Genomic DNA, 18,634 nt, shown 5'->3' on the forward strand with positions numbered 1-18,634 from the left:
AGCCGGCTGAGTAAGGCTTTCTCTAAGTGGATGGTGGATGGACACGCGTCCCGGCGCCGTGGCTTCCTGGGACGTGTAGTTCGCGATGGGACCAGCGGAAATCCTGCCAGGTTTCCCCATCTCACTCATTTATTTGTTTCGCGGTTTAGGGCTTCCAGGGAACAGATAAATACTACATCTCCAATAGAAGGGCACGCGGGCCTGGAGGCACAGCTAAGATTTTTTTTCTTTGAATTGTCACCATATCCTCCGCACCTGCAGAGGTCAGGTGTAAAACACGATGAAGGAAGGTTTGTCAATATCTCAGGATATCATTGATATCTGATAGTGGTCTCCGGGCACAGCCATCCAGGGCGCTGTCCCCCAGCTGCCCGATGGGACGAGAGACGCCAGCCCCAGGGTAACCCGAGGAGCGTCGCAGGCCGCGCGCGGGAATCGGTGATTGGGATCCGTAGCGACCCAACCCCACCGGCCAGGCTGAAGGTACCCGGGGCTATGGGCCGAACCAAAGTGGCTGTCCGCGGCGGTGCGCCCTGCGCGCGGGGGTCTTGTGCCAGGAACCCGGGCGCCGCGGGCTGGGCCTGGCGCGGTCCGCCTGTTCTAGGTGCAGCCAACGCCGCCGGGCGGCCAAGGGCCGTGGGCTCTCCGGAGCCCGGGAGCGGTCCAAGTGGAGGTCACTGCGTCGGTACTCGTTCTCCTGGGAAAAAGTGGAGTGACGAGCGGGGCCGCAGGATGGAGGGAAGCGCCACGAGTGCTCTCGGGAACAAAGCCTGATTTGGAGCGGCCCCCGGGTATACCGGTGGCTAATGCCAGGAGCCCGTCTGTCTCCCAGCCACGCTCTGTAGGGCCGGGTCGGGAGCGCGCGGGGGCCATCCCTTCGCCCCTGTGCGCCCACCGCGGGGCCGAGGTGGTCTCCAGGAGCCTCCTCCTCGTCCTCCCTCCCGCTCTTGACCTTGCCAGCTCCCCCGATAACCCACACGGGCAGGCGGCTCCGCCAAAGTGGGCCTGGGCGGGGGGTTCCTTTTCTGCTTTCGTTTTGGTATTTGTCATTAGTAATGATCTAAACTCGTGCATTCCAAAGCTCGAATCCGGGGATGTCTTCGCCCGGGTACAACTGCTCGAGTTCCACCAGCCCAAGCACCTAGAGCACCCGGGGAGTCCTGGGGCGGGTAGGAGACTCCCCCTGGCGGTGAACTCCGGCTTCCGGCCGAGGTAGCCGCGCGGGAGGAGGGCCCCCGAGGCCTGGCCGAGAGCGCGCGGGCCGGGGAGACAGACGGAGGGGCGCGGACAGGGGCGCAGCCACGCTTTTGCCTCTTGGCCGGCGCCGTGTCCGCCCAAACCCGCTCAGCGCTGCGGGCATCGGGCTGCGCGAATGTCTTCTCTGACCCGGAGGCCTCCAAGCCCCACTGCGCTGCTAGCTTTGCAGAGGAGGGCGGTCGGAACACCGCTCGCCTCCCGGGGAGCCTGAACTCGACCCTGGCCAGTACGCGGGAGGACCCCCGGTATCCGTCATAGGCCGGCCCTCTGTCAGGCGAGTGGTTCAGGTCTGATGGAGGAAGAGGGGCCTGGGGTCGTGGGGAAGGATGCGAGTGGGGAGGGGGCGGTAGGGAGGTGGGGAAAGGAGACCAGAAGCACCGGGGGCTTAGCGCGCGCGCGTGTCTGGTCGGGCCCTCCAGCATTCCACCCTTTGTAAGGCATTTACCTATGCCTGTGTCTCAGTGGCCTTCCTTAGAGAATATAGATCATTATAGTTGTCATATGTGCGAAGCTTTTCTGAAGACTTAAGATGTTAAGTTCTCTAAGCAAACTTGATCCTTAAAATACTGATTTAAAATATAACTGGAAAAGAATGCAACCTAGGCAGTGAGTATTCTTAGAAATGGAACGTTTAGTTTGCAAAACAGTTCAAATCGTTATTTTAGTGGTGCATTTATGGCTGGCCATTTTATGATAACATTTTGTTTGCATACAGTTAAACAGTAACTTGTGCCATGATCTTATGAATAAATCATAACTTGATCATTACATGCTGCAATCATTAGTAAATCTTAATATAGCATCGTCTGGCTTAGATCAGGGAACTTCAATTTCACATGTGAGAAGTAGGGAGAAGAAGAAGAGGCCCGTTAGCTAAAACTCCAGTTCTTAATTACTAAGGCCACTCCTGCTGAGCCCTCCTGGAATCTGGGCTCTTAAGCCTGGGTTTGCAATAATGCCTGGCATGAGGTAGGCATTTAAGAAGAAGTATTTGTAGAAGATACTTCTATAAATGCTGGACTTGGGAATTCAATAGTCAGGAAAACCAGACTTACAAGAGGCAAACCTTCATCATATAAGCACACACATGTATAAAAGTAATGTCGCACCTGGTTAAAACCTGTGAAAGAAAGGTGCCTGAGCATATAGCATATACAGGGTGTCAGGGACTATTTTGATGAGCAATGAAAGCATCTACCCTGCCCCTGAAAGTGACATTTGAAGGATATCTGAAGGATAAATGGAAAGTAATTATATAAAGAGGGTGAGTGGGAGTAAACAACATTCAGAGACTGGAAATATGGTCAGTGTGGAGGGAGTGCAGAGAGAGGAAGGGGGCGAGGGAGGATGAGGAGGGTCTAGATTAGGAGTGGGCTTTTGTTTCTAACAGCAGAGGCTTTTAGGCAGAGGAGTTCTATGATGCATGCTTTTCTTTCTAATATCTATGCACAGGTCAGGTTTGAAATGTCAACTCAGGGGGAGTAGAGGGGCTAGGAGTGGGAATGGAATTGGGAATGGTCTACAAAAGCTGAAACAAGGTCTGAGAAAACCGAGAGCTGTGGGCTATGGAGTGGAGGGACAAACTACCTCTCTGTACCTCACTACTACTGAGGCTATAATTACAGTAGAATACAATAATTTGCCTCTATAATGTCTGTTATCAGTAATAATTTGTGCTTACTTCATTTGTAAGAAAGCCTGAGGACACAATAATACTAGCACCTTTGATCTCTTGGAGATCTCACTGAAGTGAAGAGGAAAGGCAGGAGCAGACAGATAAGGAAAGAAAGTAATATAGCAGTGTTTGGGTCGTGGGATTTGGATAATTTTTACTTACTCTGTAATATCTTTTGGTATTATTTTTCTGTAATTTGTTTTACTTATGTGGTAAAATTTATAAATATTACAGGTTTTCAAAGACAAATTTCCATAAACAGTGGTTTAATAAGAAAGTTTGCAAACTGCTTTACATTTACTCTTGGCCTTTTTTGACAATATAAAATATGCTTTTATGGTGATAATCTTTTTATTTTATTTTATTTTGGTAAAAGTATAACCAAAGGCATCATTTTGATCACTGACCACTATTTAAAAACAATCAAATCCAAAACACAAACCCATAACAATGGATTCAGACTGTTAAATGCTTTATTAATCAATTGTTATGTTCTTTCTTATCTTTAGCTTCCAGAAGCTAAGCCCCTTTTCTGTGCAAATGCAGTAATTTCCCTTTGCATATGTTTTTGATCAGAACATTCTCCTATATATGGTTCCAAATCAGCATCTTTCATAAAACCCCCACACTGCTACACAGGGAACTGGTCCCGCAGGTAAAATTCCATTCAGTCTGAGAAAGAAAGCTCTGGCAAAGTGGAAGCTAAGCTTGAAATGAAGAGATAACAAAGGCAGCACCAGGAATATTTCTGTCTTCCCCACTAGACTAACTTCTGTACCCTTTGCTAATTGCCCTTAACCATGACCATATTGATGCCTCATTCTACTACAACCCACCCAAACAACCCCAGTGCTACAAATAATGACCTTTATCCATACTATGGGTTTTAGAGAAAGGCGAGAGGATAACAGATAAAAAGTAGAAAAATGTTCCTCTAAGACATCTGCTAAAAATGAGAAAAGCAGAGTGTGGTCTGCACACACTCAGGTACTCAGCTTCTCTTGCTTCTCCCTCCATTGTCACCATCATGCCAGGACATGAGGAAGAAGGAGAAAGCATAACAGATTCCTATTTAGGGATCCACTATACCTACTCCTAGGATTTCTTGGCTATAAAAACAAACAAACAAACAAAGAATGTTTCAAAACCATCAGAGATTCCATCCTTGTTGGTGAAGCTCCTGCCAAACAGAACCTCCTGCAAAATAACTATAAACTCTGGACAAATCACATGAAGGTTTGAATAGAGGGCACTTAAACATTCCTTAAAAATAAAGAAAATGGAATCTTTTCTAGGATATGTGGAGTCCTCCTGGTATGGAAGTCTGTTTCCTTAAATTGCATGAAGGACATTCAGTACCTTCAGTAATTTCTCCTCGCAGACTCAGGGGAATCATCTGTTATTTCTTATCGTGTTAGTCATAGGTTTTGTCATTCAGTATTTTGATGATGGATTTTATATAATCATTTTCCTGTAATTGGTGAAAGTTATTCTCATTTCTAATTTTTTAAGTAAGCAAACGGGCAGAGATATTAACAGATAAATGTCAAAATGGCCACCCAGAGTGGGTTGTATTTAAAATGCTGCTCCATCACTAAAGCCCTGCAAAGTGCTCTGCTCTGGCACCTGCATTTGATTGCCTCCTACACCACCTGTAATGGTTTTATTCACCCAGGTCTTCCTATTTGAAGAAGAAGGAGGAGGAGGAGAAGGAGGAGAAAAAAAAGGAGAAACAGGAACATAGAATAAAATAGCATTAAATACTTTCCTATCAATAATCAGTTTAAATGTAAATGGCTTAAATGCTCCAATAAAAAAACACAAGGTAGCTGAATGGATAAGAAAACAAGACCTATATATATGCTTTCTATAAGAGACCCACCTCAGAATGAGAAATACAGACAGACTAAAGGAAAGGGATGGGCAAAGATATTTCATGAAAATGGAAAGGGGGGGAAAAGCTGGGTTAACAACACTTATATCAGACAAAATAAACTTTAAAACAAAGGCTATAGTAGAAGACAAAGAAGGACACCACATAATGATACTAAAGGGAGCAACGCTACAGGAGGGTATAACTTTGTAAACATTATGGACCCAGCATAGGAGCACCTAAATATATAAAGCAAATGTTGATGGACGGAGGGAGAGTAGTACAGTCATAGTATTACCACTCTATTGACATCAATGGATAAATCTTCCAGACAGAAAATCAACAAGGAAACAGCAGCCTTAAATGACACACTAGATCAGCTAGATTTAATCTTTAGATATCCAAAAGCAACAAAATACACATTTTCATGTGCACATGAAACATTTTCTAGGATAAGCCATATTAGGCCACAAAACAAGTCTCAATAAATTAAAGAAGATTTAAATCATATCAAACATCTTCTCCAAACACAATGATGCTAGAAGTAAATCACAAGAAAAACAACTGAAAAACACACAAAGACCTGGAAGCTAAATAGCATGTTAGTAAACAATGAATGGGTTACCAATGAGATCAAGGAGGAAATCAAAAGATACCTTGAAACAAATGAAAATGACAGCATGACGATCCAAATTATACGGGACACAGCAAAAGCAGTCCTACGGGAAATTCCTAGCATTAGAGGCCTATGTCAAAAAACAAGAAAAATCTCAAGTAATCTAACATTACACTTAAAGGAGCTGCAAAAAGAACAACAAACAAAATCTAAAGCAAGTAGAAGAAAGGACATAATAAGAATCAGCAGAAATAAACAAAATAGAGTCTGAAAAAACTACCCCCCAAAAATCAATGAAACCTAGAGTTGACTTTTTTGAAAAGATAAACAAGATTGACAGACCTTTAACCAGACTCGTCATGAAAAAGTCAGAAAGGACCTAAGTAAATAAAATCAGAAAGAGGAGAAGGAACAACTGATACCACAGAAATACAAAGGATTGTAAGAAAATATAATAAGTAACTGTATCCGAACAAACTGGACCAATCTGGACAAAATGAATAAATTCTTAGAAACATACAATCTTCCAAAACTAAATCAGGAAGAATCAGAAAATCTGAATAGACAGTTTAAAATTAATGAAATAAAAGCAGTAATGTAAAAACTACCAACAAACCAAAATCCTGTACCAGATTGCTTCACAGGTAAATTTTACCAAACCTTCAAAGATGAACTAACACCTATCCTTCTCAGACTATTCCAAATAATTTCAGAGGAGGGAAGACTCCCAAGCTATTTATGAGGTCAGCATTATCCTGATTCTAAAGCCATATAAAGACATCACAAGAAAGAATATTATAGGCCAATATCTCTGATGAACATAGATGCTAAAATCCTCAACAAAACATTAGCAAACCAGATCCAGCAATACATTAAAAAAGATCATGCACCATGATCAAGTGGAATTTATTCTGGGGATGCAAGTTTGGTACACTATCCATAAATTGTAAATGTGATGTACCACACAAACAAAATGAAGGATAAAAATTACATGATCATGTCAATAGGTGCAGAAAAAGAATTTGATAAAATCCATCACCCATCTATATATATAAAAGCCCAGTGACCGTTCTGGTGGAATGACCAGAATGACCAGAACAACTGGTGGCTATGATGTGCACCGTGGCAGCCAACCAGCCTGATTGGCCCCTCACACACCCCGGCCCGCCTGATTGGAGGCCCAATCAGCCTCCAACACCCCGATCAGGGGCAGGGCCAGCTGGCCAACTGCCTGTGCCTCCTCCCCCTGATCACTGCCCCCCCCCCCCATCAGCTCCCAATACCCCTAAATCACTGCCTGGCTCCCTGGTGCATGTACATTTAGTGAAAACACAAGGAAATAATTATCAGTCCCTCCTGTCCCCGACCAGAGTCTCCAGAGGGCTCTGCTAATACTGCAGCCAAGGTGTGGAATTCTCCCTCCACAGGCTGCAGCCCTTTGCTGAGGAATGTAGAGAGGCTGGGTGGGGATTTTGTGAAATTGCAGTGCCTCGCAGATTAGATGAGCTTAAAATCTCTCTTTTAAAGGGGCAGCGAAGAGGACCCACAGGCTGCCAGGAGCAACAACAAAGGGTAGGCACATTCAAAAACAAAAACTTTTAAAGAAACAGACATGAAGATCATATTGGGAAACTGAGGGCAGAGCCCTGGGAAGAACGCAAAAATCATTAAAGGGCCATCATTTATCTTGATATATGTTTGCAAACAACACATAAACAACTTCATCTCATGGCACGTGAAATGCAAAACAGTTCTGTTGGAGGTTCTCTTTTGGCTATCCTTAAAATATAATTAGATCCAGCTGGGAGAAAGCTAAACCTTCCAGAATCCCAAAGCTGACCCCGCTTGATGGGCCCCCATCAGGACGGGCCTGCTGGACCACACCCATGCACGAATTTGTGCACCGAGCTTCTAGTTTATGATAAAACCTCTCAGCAGAGTGGAAATAGAAGTAACATATCTGAACGTAATAAAGGCCATATATGGCAAACCCACAGCCAACATCATAGTCAATGGGAAAAAACTACAAGTGTTTTCCTTAAGATCAGGAACAAGACAGGGATGTCCACTTTCACCACTCTTATTCAACATGGTACTGGAAGTCATAGCCAGAGCAATCGGACAAAAAGAAGATATGAAGGGTATTCAAATTTGAAAGGAAAAAGTAAAACTCCTTTGTAGATGACATGATAATGTGTATAGAGCACCCTAAAGATTCCACCAAAAAACTACTAGAACTGATAAATGAATTTAGTAAAGTAGCAGGATATAACATAATTATCCAGAAATCAGTTGCATTTTTATACTCCAATAGTGAACTATGAGAAAGGGAAACAAAACAATACCATTTACAATTGCATAAAAATTATAAGACACTAGAGAAAGAAACTGAAGAAGATAGAAATAAGTGGAAGTATACCTGGTATACCATGTTCATGGATAAGAAGAATTTCATTATTAAAATGTCCAAACTACCCAAAGCAATCTATAGAATCAAAGCAATTCCTATCAAGAATCATACACTATCTGATCCTTTGTGACTGGCTTTATTTACTTAGCATAATGCTTTCAAGGTTCATGTTTTAGCATAGTTCAGTACTCTATTTAGTTTCATTGCCTAATAATATTCCATAGTATGGATGATGCCACATTTTTTTATTCATTCATTAATTGATGGATGTTTGAATTGTTTCCATTTTTTGTCTATTATGAATAATGCTGCTGTGAACATTTGTGTAGACATGTTTTCACTTTTCTTGGATATATAGGAGTGAAATTGCTGGATCACATGGTAACTCTATGTAAATGTTTCAGGAACTGTTTTCCAAAGTGACTGGACCATTTTGCACTTCCATTAGCAGTGTATGAGGGTTCCAATTTCTCCACATCCTTGACAATCCTTATTATTAACTGTTTTATTATCGTCATACTGGTGGGTGTCAGCTGGTACTGCATTATGGTTTTGATTTGCATTTCTGTGCTTAATGATTGTTCTTAATTTTCATGTGTTTATTGGCCATTTCTATTTCATCTTTGGAGAAATGATTCATATATGTTGCCCTGTTTGTCTTTTTTATTCTAATGCATTATTTCAAAATAATTTTGATAGGACAGATGGTTAATGATCATTACTCTAGGCATATAGTAGTTGCAAAATAAATACTTATTGACTTAAGGCATATGACACTTGGTACATTTTTTCGGACTCTTTGTAGTGTCTGGTGGATTGTTGATCTCTCTTTCTCCTCTCTCTTTTCTTAGGAGCCCATTTTGCAGCTCTCCAGTTTTTGTAGAATGCTGTAAACAGTTGTCACAGTTTTTCAAGAAACAAAAAGAGTTGCAACTTCCTCCTCCTAATAGAACTTTTACAGTTGCATTCAATGCCTAACGATGCAGAAGCAGAAAGGGCAAATGATTCTGGAAATCATGAGCACAAATCTGAGAGAAAGTCTCCTGAAGAGAACCTACAAGATGCTGTACAATCCTTCTGCACACGTGCCTCGGGGGCACCCTTGGCTGCCAAAGGAGATGGCCATTATCCGTGGAGCTGTCCAGTGACCCATACGCGGGAGAAAATTTATGCCATCTGTTCGGACTACGCCTTTCTCAACCAGGCAACCTCAATCTATAAAACTCCAAATCCATCCCGCACTTCTTGCCTCCCTGATAGTACCTCTTTATCTGCTGGAAATAACTCATCAAGATACATTGGCATCCCAACTAGTACATCAGAAATCATCTACAATGATGAAAATAGCTTGGAAAACTTATCCAATAGCTTGGGCAAGCTACCTCTCGCATGGGAAATTGATAAATCTGAATTTGATGGGGTGACCACAAATTTGAAACACAAATCAGGTAAGGAAGGAGACATGAAGTTCCCATGTGAAAATAATAAGTAAACACTATCTTGTTTAAACATGCCATTAAACATGTTTTTCCTTTTTTTAAAAAAATACTGAATAGGGAACATTGCAATCATCTTGTCTATCATTGTAGTTAAAAGATAACTTTGGCCATGGGACTTTTGGTTAATCAATATGTTGCCATTGGGAACTTGCATTTTGAGAGCTCTGAAAAATCTAGGATGCTTTAGAATACAGGTATTACAGATAAGTACATGGTGACCCAGAAGTAGTTAATGAGGTGGTTAAAATAACAGGCAACTATTTTGTAGGGAAACGAATTCATCTTTCCCAATTAAATATTTAGTTTTTTTCTGTCATATAACACTGAGACTTTTTTGTTACGATTTGTTGAGTACCCCACAAGGTCTCCAGGTACCCTTTAGTAGGTTGTGCACTGTCCAGTTTGGGTGCCCTTCACCTAGGGAGTTCACCAGGGTGCAGTGCACAACCTTCACAATTGCATTGTGGTGGACCTCTGGCAGATACTAATGCTTTCACCTCTTTCTTTTTGAACTCACAGTAACACAGGAATTTAATGAGGTAGGTACTATTATCCCCTTTTCATCGGTGAAGAAATGGAGCCATAGACGGGATAAATTGCCTACCCAAATTTGAACAGCTAGTAAGAAGTAGTAGAGCCTGGGTTTAGTACTTTGCTTCTAGACTTCTCTGATTATTTTGTAAAAAACCACCATGTTTACTTGTTCATTTGCAAAATCAACTAGTTTCATAGAATGTTCTGTAAATTTGTAATTTTAAGGGTGTCAGGGATTTTAATTTGTGTCTCTATGAGTGATGGGCCTATAATTTTTTTATAATGTCTTTTTCAGGTGTTGGGATTAGGGCTATGCAGGACTCCTAAGTCGGAAAGTGTTTCCTCCTGTTTTTTTTTTTTTTTAATTATTGTTTAAAATATTACAAGTAGTAATACATATGTCTTCTTTTTCCCCCATTGACCTCCCCCCAGCTTCCCCCACCCTCTTGCACATGCCCTCACCCCCTTAGAGCCTGTGTCCATTGGTTATGCTTATACACATGCATGTAAGTCCTTTGGTTGATCTCTTACCTCCCCCCACAGGGCTCCCCTGCCTTCCTGCTGAAGTTTGACAGTCTGTTCGTTGCTTCTTTGTCTCTGTATCTATTTTTGTTCATCAGTTTATGATGTTCTTATATTCCACAAATGAGTGAGATCATGTGATATTTATCTTTCTCTGATTGGCTTATTTTGCTTAGCATAATGCTCTCCAGTTCGATCCATGCTATTGCAAATGGTAAGAATTCCTTTTTTTTTTTTAATAGCAGTTTAGTATTCCATTGTGTAGATGGATATACCAGTTTTCTAATCCACTCATCTGCTGATGGGCACTTAGGCTGTTTCCAAATCTTAGCTATGGTAAATTGTGCTGCTATGAACATAGGGGTGCATGTATCCTTTCTGATTGGTATTTCTGTTTTCTTGGGATATACTCCTAGAAGTAGGATCGCTGGGTCAAATGGCAGTCCCATTTTTAATTTTTTGAGGAAATGCCATACTCTTTTCCACAGTGGCTGCACCAGTCTGCATTCCCACCAGTAGTGCAGGAGGGTTCTTTCTCTGCAACCTCTCCAGCACTTGTTTGTTGATAGCCATTCTGACAGGTGTGAGATGGTACCTCATTGTTGTTTTGATTTGCATCTCTCGGATGATTAGTGACTTTCAGCATGTTTTCATATGTCTCAGCCTTCTGTATGTCCTCTTTCAAAAAGTATCTATTTAAGACACCTTTCAAAAGAGGACATTCAGAAAGCCAAGAGACATATGAAAACATGCTCAAAGTCACTAATCATCCGAGAGATGCAAATCAAAACAACAATGAGGTACCATCTCACACCTGTCAGACTGGCTATCATCAACAAATCAACAAACGACAAGTGCTGGAGAGGATGTGGAGAAAAAGGAACACTTGTGCACTGCTGGTGGGAATGCAGACTGGTGCAGCCACTATGGAAGACAGTATGGAGTTTCCTTAAAAAACTGAAAATGGAACTCCCATTTGACCCTGTGATCCCACTTCTAGGAATATATCCCAAGAAACCGGAAACACCAATCAGAAAGGATATATGCACCCCTATGTTCATAGCAGCACAATTCACCATAGCTAAGATCTGGAAACAGCCTAAGTGCCCATCAGTAGATGAATGGATTAGAAAACTGTGGTACATCTACACGATGGAATACTATGCTGCTGTAAAAAGGAAGGAACTCTTACCATTTGCAACATCATGGATGGAACTGGAGAGCATTATGCTAAGTGAAATAAGCCAGTCAATAAAGGAAAAATACCACATGACCTCACTCATTCATGGACAATAGAGACCATTATAAACTTTTGAACAATAATAGATACAGAGGCAGAGCTGCCTCAAACAGATTGTCAAACTGCAGCGGGAAGGCCGGGGAGGGTTGGGGGGCAGGAGGTAGGGGGGTAAGAGATCAACTAAAGGACTTGTATGCATGCATATAAGCATAACCAATGGACATAAGACACTGGGGAATAGGGGAGGCTAGGGGACTGTCTAGGGCGGGGGGATAAAATGGACACATATGTAATACCCTTTGTAATACTTTAAGCAATAAAAAAAAATAAAATTTTTAAAAGAAAAAAAAAGTGTCTATTTAGATTCATTGCCCATTTTTTTATTGGATTGTTTATCTTCCTTTTGTTAAGTTGTATGAGTTCCCTGTGAATTTTGGAGATTAAACCCTTATCGGAGATAACATTGGCAAGTTTATTCTTCCAGGCAGTGGGCTTTCTTGTTTTGTTGATGGTTTCTTTTGCTGTGCAGGAACTTTTTATTTTGATATAGTCCCATTTATTTATTCTCTCTTTAGTTTCCATTGCCCCTGGAGTTATATTGGTAAATATATTACTAAGACAGATGTCTGCTATTTTGCTGCCTATGGCTTCTTCTAAGATTCTTATGGTTTCCCGTCTTATGTTTAAGTCCTATATCCATTTTGAGTTTATTTTTGTGTATGGTGTAAGTTGGTGGTCTAGTGTCATTTTTTTTGCATGTATCTGTCCAATTTTCCCAACACCATTTATTGAAGAGACTGTCTTGACTCCATTGTATGTTCTTGCCTTCTTTGTCAAATATTAACTGAGCATAATGACTTGAGTCTATTTCGGGGTTCTCTGTTTTGTTCCATTGGTCTATATGTCTGTTCTTGTGCCAGTACCAGGCAGTTTTGAGAACAGTGGCTTTGTAGTATAGTTTGATATCTGGTATTGTGATCCCTCCAACTTTGTTCTTCTTTCTCAAGGTTGCTGCAGCTATTCAGGGTCTTTTTTTATTTCAGATGAATTTTTGAAGAGTTTGTTCTAGGTCTTTGAAGTATGCTGTTGGTATTTTAATGGGGATTGCATTGAATCTATAGATTGCTTTGGGTAGTATGGATATTTTAATGATGTTGATTCTATCAATCCATGAACGTGGTATATTCTTCCATTTGTTTATGTCTTCCTCTATCTCTTTTTTCAGCGTCCTGTAATTTTCTGAGTACAGATCCTTTACCTTCTTGGTTAAACTTATTCCTAGGTATCTTAATTTTTTTGTTGCAGTGGTAAATGGGATTGTTTTTTCAGTTTCTCTTTCTGTGAGTTCATTATTGGTGTATAAAAAAAGCCATAGATTTCTGGGTGTTAATTTTGTATCCTGCTACTTTGCCGAATTCATTTAGTAAGTCTAGTAGTTTTTTGTTGGAGTTCTTAGTGTTTTCAATGTACAATATCATGTCATCTGCGAATAATGACAATTGTACTCTTCTTTTCCAATTTGGATGTCTTTTATTTCTTCTTCTTCTCTGATCACCATGGCTAGTACTTTTAGTATTATGTTGAATAGGAGTGGTGAGAGTGGGCATCCCTGTCTTGTTCCTGTTCTTAGGGGAAATGCTTTTAGTTTTTGCCCATTGAGTATGATGTTGACTGTAGGTTTGTCATAGATGGCTTTTATGATGTTGAGGCATGATCCTTCTATTCCACCTTGCTGAGAAATGCTTTGTCAAATGCTTAATTTGCATCTATTTATATGATTATACGGTTTTTATCTCTCAAGTTGTTTATGTGGTGTATCACCTTTATTGATTTGTGGATATTGTACCATCCTTGCGTGCCCAGAATAAATCCCACTTGGTCATGGTGTATGATCTTTCTAACGTAATGCTGGATCCGATATGCTAGAATTTCGTTGAGAATTTTGGCATCCATGTTCACGAGGGATATTGGCCTGTAATTCTCTTTCTTTGTATTGTCTTTATCTGTGGTTTTGGGATTAGAGTAATGCTGGATTCGTAGAAAGAGCTTGTAAGTATTCCTTCCTCTTGAATTTTTTGGAATAGTCTGAGGAGGATAGGTTTTAGTTCTTTGAATGTTTGATAAAACTCCCCTGTGAAGCTGTCTGGTCCAGGGCTTTTGTTTGTTGGAAGTTTTTCGATTACTGCTTCAATTTCCTCCATAGTTATCGGCCTATTCAGATTTTTGGATTCTTCCTGATTGAGTTTTGGAAGGTCTATGTCCATTTCTTCTAGGTTAACCAGTTTGTTGGAATAGAGTTGCTCATAGTATTTTTTTACGTTTCTGCGTATATCTGTGGGGTCTGTTGTTATTTTGCCTCTTTAATTTCTGATTTTGTTTATGAAGGTCCTCTCTCTTTGCTTCTTGGTGAGCCTGGCTAGAGGTTCATCAAACTTGTTTATCCTTTCAAAGAACCAGCTCTTGGTTTCATTGATCTTTTGTATTGTTTTTTTTTTTTGTTGTCTCTATGTCATTTATTTCTGCTCTGATCTTTATTATTTCCTTCCTTCTGGTCACTCCGGGCTTTTCTTGTTGCCCTCTTTCTAATTCTTCAAGTTGCAGAGTTAGATGGTTTATTACCAGTTTTTAAAAAAATATATTTTATTGATTTTTTTACAGAGAGGAAGGGAGAGGGATAGAAAGTTAGAAACATCGATCAGCTGCCTCCTGCACACCCCCTACTAGAGATGTGCCTGCAACCAAGGTACATGCCCTTGACTGGAATCGAACCTGGGACACTTCAGTCCGCAGGCCAACGCTCTATCCACTGAGCCAAACCGGTCAGGGCTGTTTAGTAATTTTGGATTGTATACTAAATATTGGAAATGTTATCTTATGGTGACTTATGATTATGGTATATCCTCAACAGTGTTTTTTTTAAAAAAATTAATTAATTGATTGATTTACTTAGCAGCAGTTAATTTGGTTGGGCCCAATCAACTCTGTCTCTTGAGGACATCTCAAATCTTAATTCAATTCCTTTAACCTTAGTTTTGCTGTTTGAGGTCTGCTCTGTGCATGCATAGTTCAAGGGTCAGCCTAGGATTTAGGCCAAATTTATATACTTAATTAAATCTCCACTTATCTGGCTCTCTTCTTCCTGGGGTCCGCCTACCTCAGTTTTTAGTTACTGTGATTGTTCAGAACTTTCTCCTGTGGTTCTTCAAATAAAAACGATGGTGTGCATTCTATTTTTATCCACTATCCTTATCTGTTTATCTAAAAGCCAGTGTGGTGAATAGAGGTCTGCATATATGTATATTTGGTGTTGGGCTCTATGGATGTGTTGAAGCATGGAAGAAGGAATATGGAAATGACAAGGGGCAATGGGCAAAGGTTACTGGAGTTGATGAGATGAGGGAGACAGTATTTTCAGGTGTCACTCTTTTATGCTCCCCTCTCAAACTTAGGTTCGACTTTAACAGAGCTTTCTTCCTCAAATTGAATGGAGTTTTGTTTTAGGACCAATTCTCTGTGTGGCAGTGTGAGATGATATAAAGGATGCTCATTTGGAACATATATCCATATTTATCCCTAAGGGCCTTATGGGAGTAAGCTCAAGACAGAGAAGAACAGAGAGCAGGCTTAGATAAGCATTAGAGGACAGTATGTGGATACAGACCATGGTTAATGTCACAGATTACCATGCTTCATTAGCCTCTAAAATTCTAAGTGGCTGGGTAAACTTCTTAGGGAATCAAGGCATTATTGGGCAGTGAAAGCATCTCAAGAAATGGTGGAAAGTAGATTTTCCATTTTCTGGATGTCTTAAGATTTAATTATTATTAAAGGAAATTTTGTCATAATGAGATTCTTTCTCATTTTTTTCAAGCTCATGTTTGCCAATGCTTATTTAGCTCTGTGAGAAATTTTGTGTTCTCTAAAGACTTAGAAAGAATAACTAGAGGGAAAGGGGAAAACTTGTTTCTGGATATTATAGCGTTTATTATTATGACATTTTAGAAAAATTAGAGAAATTTCCTGTATACCAATAGTTTCTAAGTTCCAGCTGCTTTTGAGTATCAGGTGATTTCATTGTACAGCATCTTAAATGAATAAAATGGACCCTTTTTCATGTTTGTTCTCTGGCATTTGTTTATATAATGTACATATCATAATTGATGAATAACTATACAAATAAAATACTAGCTTTTATTTAATTTTTATAACAGATTTATTTCATTTAAAATATAATATGTGTGACATTATTAAAGTATTTCAGCATAGCTATCTGAAATGTTAATGGCAGTTTAGTGAAATGAGGCTCAGATGTTATTAATATTTTAATTGATGTAATTTTTTACTGAATAATACATTAGCATGGCTCAGAAATGAAAAGCATAAAAATTAAACACTTAAAGTCTAACTCTCATTTTTGTCTTACTTTTGTCTAGCTCCCAATCCCCCTCCCCTCATAGGTAATCACTATTATTTATTTTATGTGTCTTTTGGAGAGAGAGAGAAACACGCATACACACACACACTCACACAGAAAAGAGACTGTTTTCCACTCTAGTTCCTGGTGCTAAAGTTGCATTTTAATAACACACATGGGTGCATCATTTTTAATCCATTTCATGGGCTCTGTAGGCCTGGAGATATTTTTAAATATCACATCATTGCATAGTGGATCTAATGTTTTTACTTTTTAACAGAATTACGTTAATGTGGTTTTATTGTTTTATAGAAAGGATTCATTTTCCGGAAAGTGCTCTAGTTAAATATTTTATAGTTGGTAATTTGATTTTCTAAATTAAAAGATTTTGTGATTGATTCATGTACTAGCTAAGTGACCAGCTTAGGAATTGGAATATACTAGTATAAATCTGATAGGAAATAACATTCATGGTTGTTTAAATCTGTTTTTATTTTCTCTCTGTAAGGTAGGAGAGAATTTATGAGGATACATTTATTTATTCAATATGTTTACATATATCATTTTTGTTTACATATATCATTTGTAAAATGATATTTTACAAATATCATTTTTAGAACTAGTGGCAGCTACTTTTTAATTTTGTTCAACAATTAGTATCATTGTCCTGGCAGTTTACTTCATATTAAGCATTTTGCTTATTTTATACTCGTATATTCTAGGCAATGTAAAGAAACAAATTTCCAAGAAAAAAACTTCAGATAAAAAAGGAAGACATCAAAGGGAGTGGCCTCAGCATTCTCCTCTTGAAGATATTAAGCAGCGGAAAGTATTAGACCTCAGACGATGGTAAGCTCAAAAAATTGATTTTTTTCTTCCTTAACCACAGTACCAGTGTTATACCTATTAACGTTAGCAATATTTCCTTAGTATCTAATTCCTTGGCTAAATTTAGATTTCTCAGATTGCTCTGAAAATGTCTTCACACCTGGTTGTTCAATGTGGGACCCAACTATGAACCATTCTTTGTGTTAGCTTGTGGTAGCTCATTTGTCTCTCTTAAACTAGAATAGACTCTACCTCATTTTAATTCTGGGAGATTGACTTATTGAAGAGACTTGGCCAGATATCTTGTAGAATGTGCTACCTTCTGGATTTGTCTGATTTTTTTTCATATTAATTTTTCTAAATTATTCGTATATCCTCAATATTTCCTGAAAATTAGATGTTAGATATAAAGACTTAATGAGGCCCTGCTTGAACATTTTACACAAGAATACTGCCTTGCCGAAGCCGGTTTGGCTCAGTGGATGGAGCGTCGGCCTGCGGACTGAAGGGTCCCAGGTTCGATTCCGGTCAAGGGCATGTACCTGGGTTGCGGGCACATCTCCAGTAGGAGATGTGCAGGAGGCAGCTGATCGATGTTTCTCTCTCATCGATGTTTCTGGCTCTCTATCCCTCTCCCTTCCTCTCTGTAAAAAATCAATAAAATATATTAAAAAAAATAAAACCTTTTAAAAAAAAAAAAGAATACTGCCTAAATGATCCTGTGTCCTTCGTATTATATTACATCAGGAGGTTCATAGAACTTGGTGATCTAATATTAGAGATTCTGAAAGTGATTACAGGATTTAGGAGGTGACAACCTTAGTCTACATTCTCAAGTTATTTTCCCCCTTCGGCAGCCATGAAGTAATCAGTGGGGTGACAATGGCATTAGGCTAAGAGCCTGTTCCTATCAACTTTTCATCTAATGGTCTTAGTCAAATCTATTGACGATCCTTGCCTGAATCCTTGTTGTGAAATGGTGATATCTCAAAATTCTATCTTTTTTTTTCTGCCTTTATTAGCTGGCATTCTTCTAATAAGAAGAACTTTCCTTTATCAACTAGGGGTATCTGGTCACCTTAAAATAAAGTTCCTGTTCTCAAGAAAAAAAGGTTTAATTCATGATAGCTAGAAAATTGCTGATCTCTGATTTGAGGTTTTTTAAAATTCTTTTGTTTGAGGTTTTAGAAATATTAAATATTTTCACTTATTTAATAAATATTGGATATGGTTGAGACTACAAAGATACATAAAACATAGTCTTTGTTCTTTTAAGGTTTGAAATCTACTTGAGAAGAGAGGACTAAGCAGGAAATGTAAAATATTTCAAGTAGTTTGTCAGATGATGGGTATGAATAAAGAAAAATATGAGAGGAAGAAATGAACATCAGAAGGCTTCCCTGAAGAGTTGGGTCTAAAGAGAGGAAATCTGAGGGGATGGAGGGTTTTAGGTCTTTGAATGGATGGTAAGAAAGTGTCTGGCATGTTGGTAATGAAGGGTAAACCAGCTTGTCTGGAGTGAGACTCAGAGAAGCTAAGAAAATTGCCCAACCTCGGCCAGTTTGCTTAGTGATGCAGCCGTGGGCAAACTACGGCTCGCGGGCCGGATCCGGCCCATTTGAAATGAATAAAACTAAAAAAAAAAAAAGACCGTACCCTTTCAAGTAATGATGTTTAGTTTGAATTTATATTAGTTCACACAAACACTCCATCCATGCTTTTGTTCCGGCCCTCCGGTCCAGTTTAAGAACCCATTGTGGCCCTCG

At 39.7% G+C, this 18,634-nt stretch overlaps 1 protein-coding gene across 6 annotated transcripts in view; it reads left to right on the forward strand.

The window, feature by feature from the left end:
• Nucleotides 1-133: 133 nt before the first annotated feature.
• The window catches only part of BIVM (basic, immunoglobulin-like variable motif containing), a 34,176-nt gene continuing 15,675 nt past the window's right edge, over nt 134-18,634 (forward strand). The window contains exons 1-3 of one of the 6 annotated variants that reach the window (XM_059685079.1): nt 134-483; nt 8,683-9,279; nt 16,763-16,889. In XM_059685079.1, coding sequence (XP_059541062.1) covers nt 8,802-9,279; nt 16,763-16,889 — 605 coding nt within the window. In that variant the 5' untranslated portion in view covers nt 134-483; nt 8,683-8,801. Of the gene's footprint in view, nt 484-1,202; nt 1,545-6,973; nt 6,994-8,682; nt 9,280-16,762; nt 16,890-18,634 lie in introns of those variants that run through there. The other 5 variants (XM_059685081.1, XM_059685083.1, XM_059685077.1 and 2 more) reach the window with 5 other exon arrangements.

Source organism: Myotis daubentonii, chromosome 2 (genome assembly GCF_963259705.1).
Source record: "Myotis daubentonii chromosome 2, mMyoDau2.1, whole genome shotgun sequence".
NCBI lineage: Eukaryota > Metazoa > Chordata > Mammalia > Chiroptera > Vespertilionidae > Myotis > Myotis daubentonii.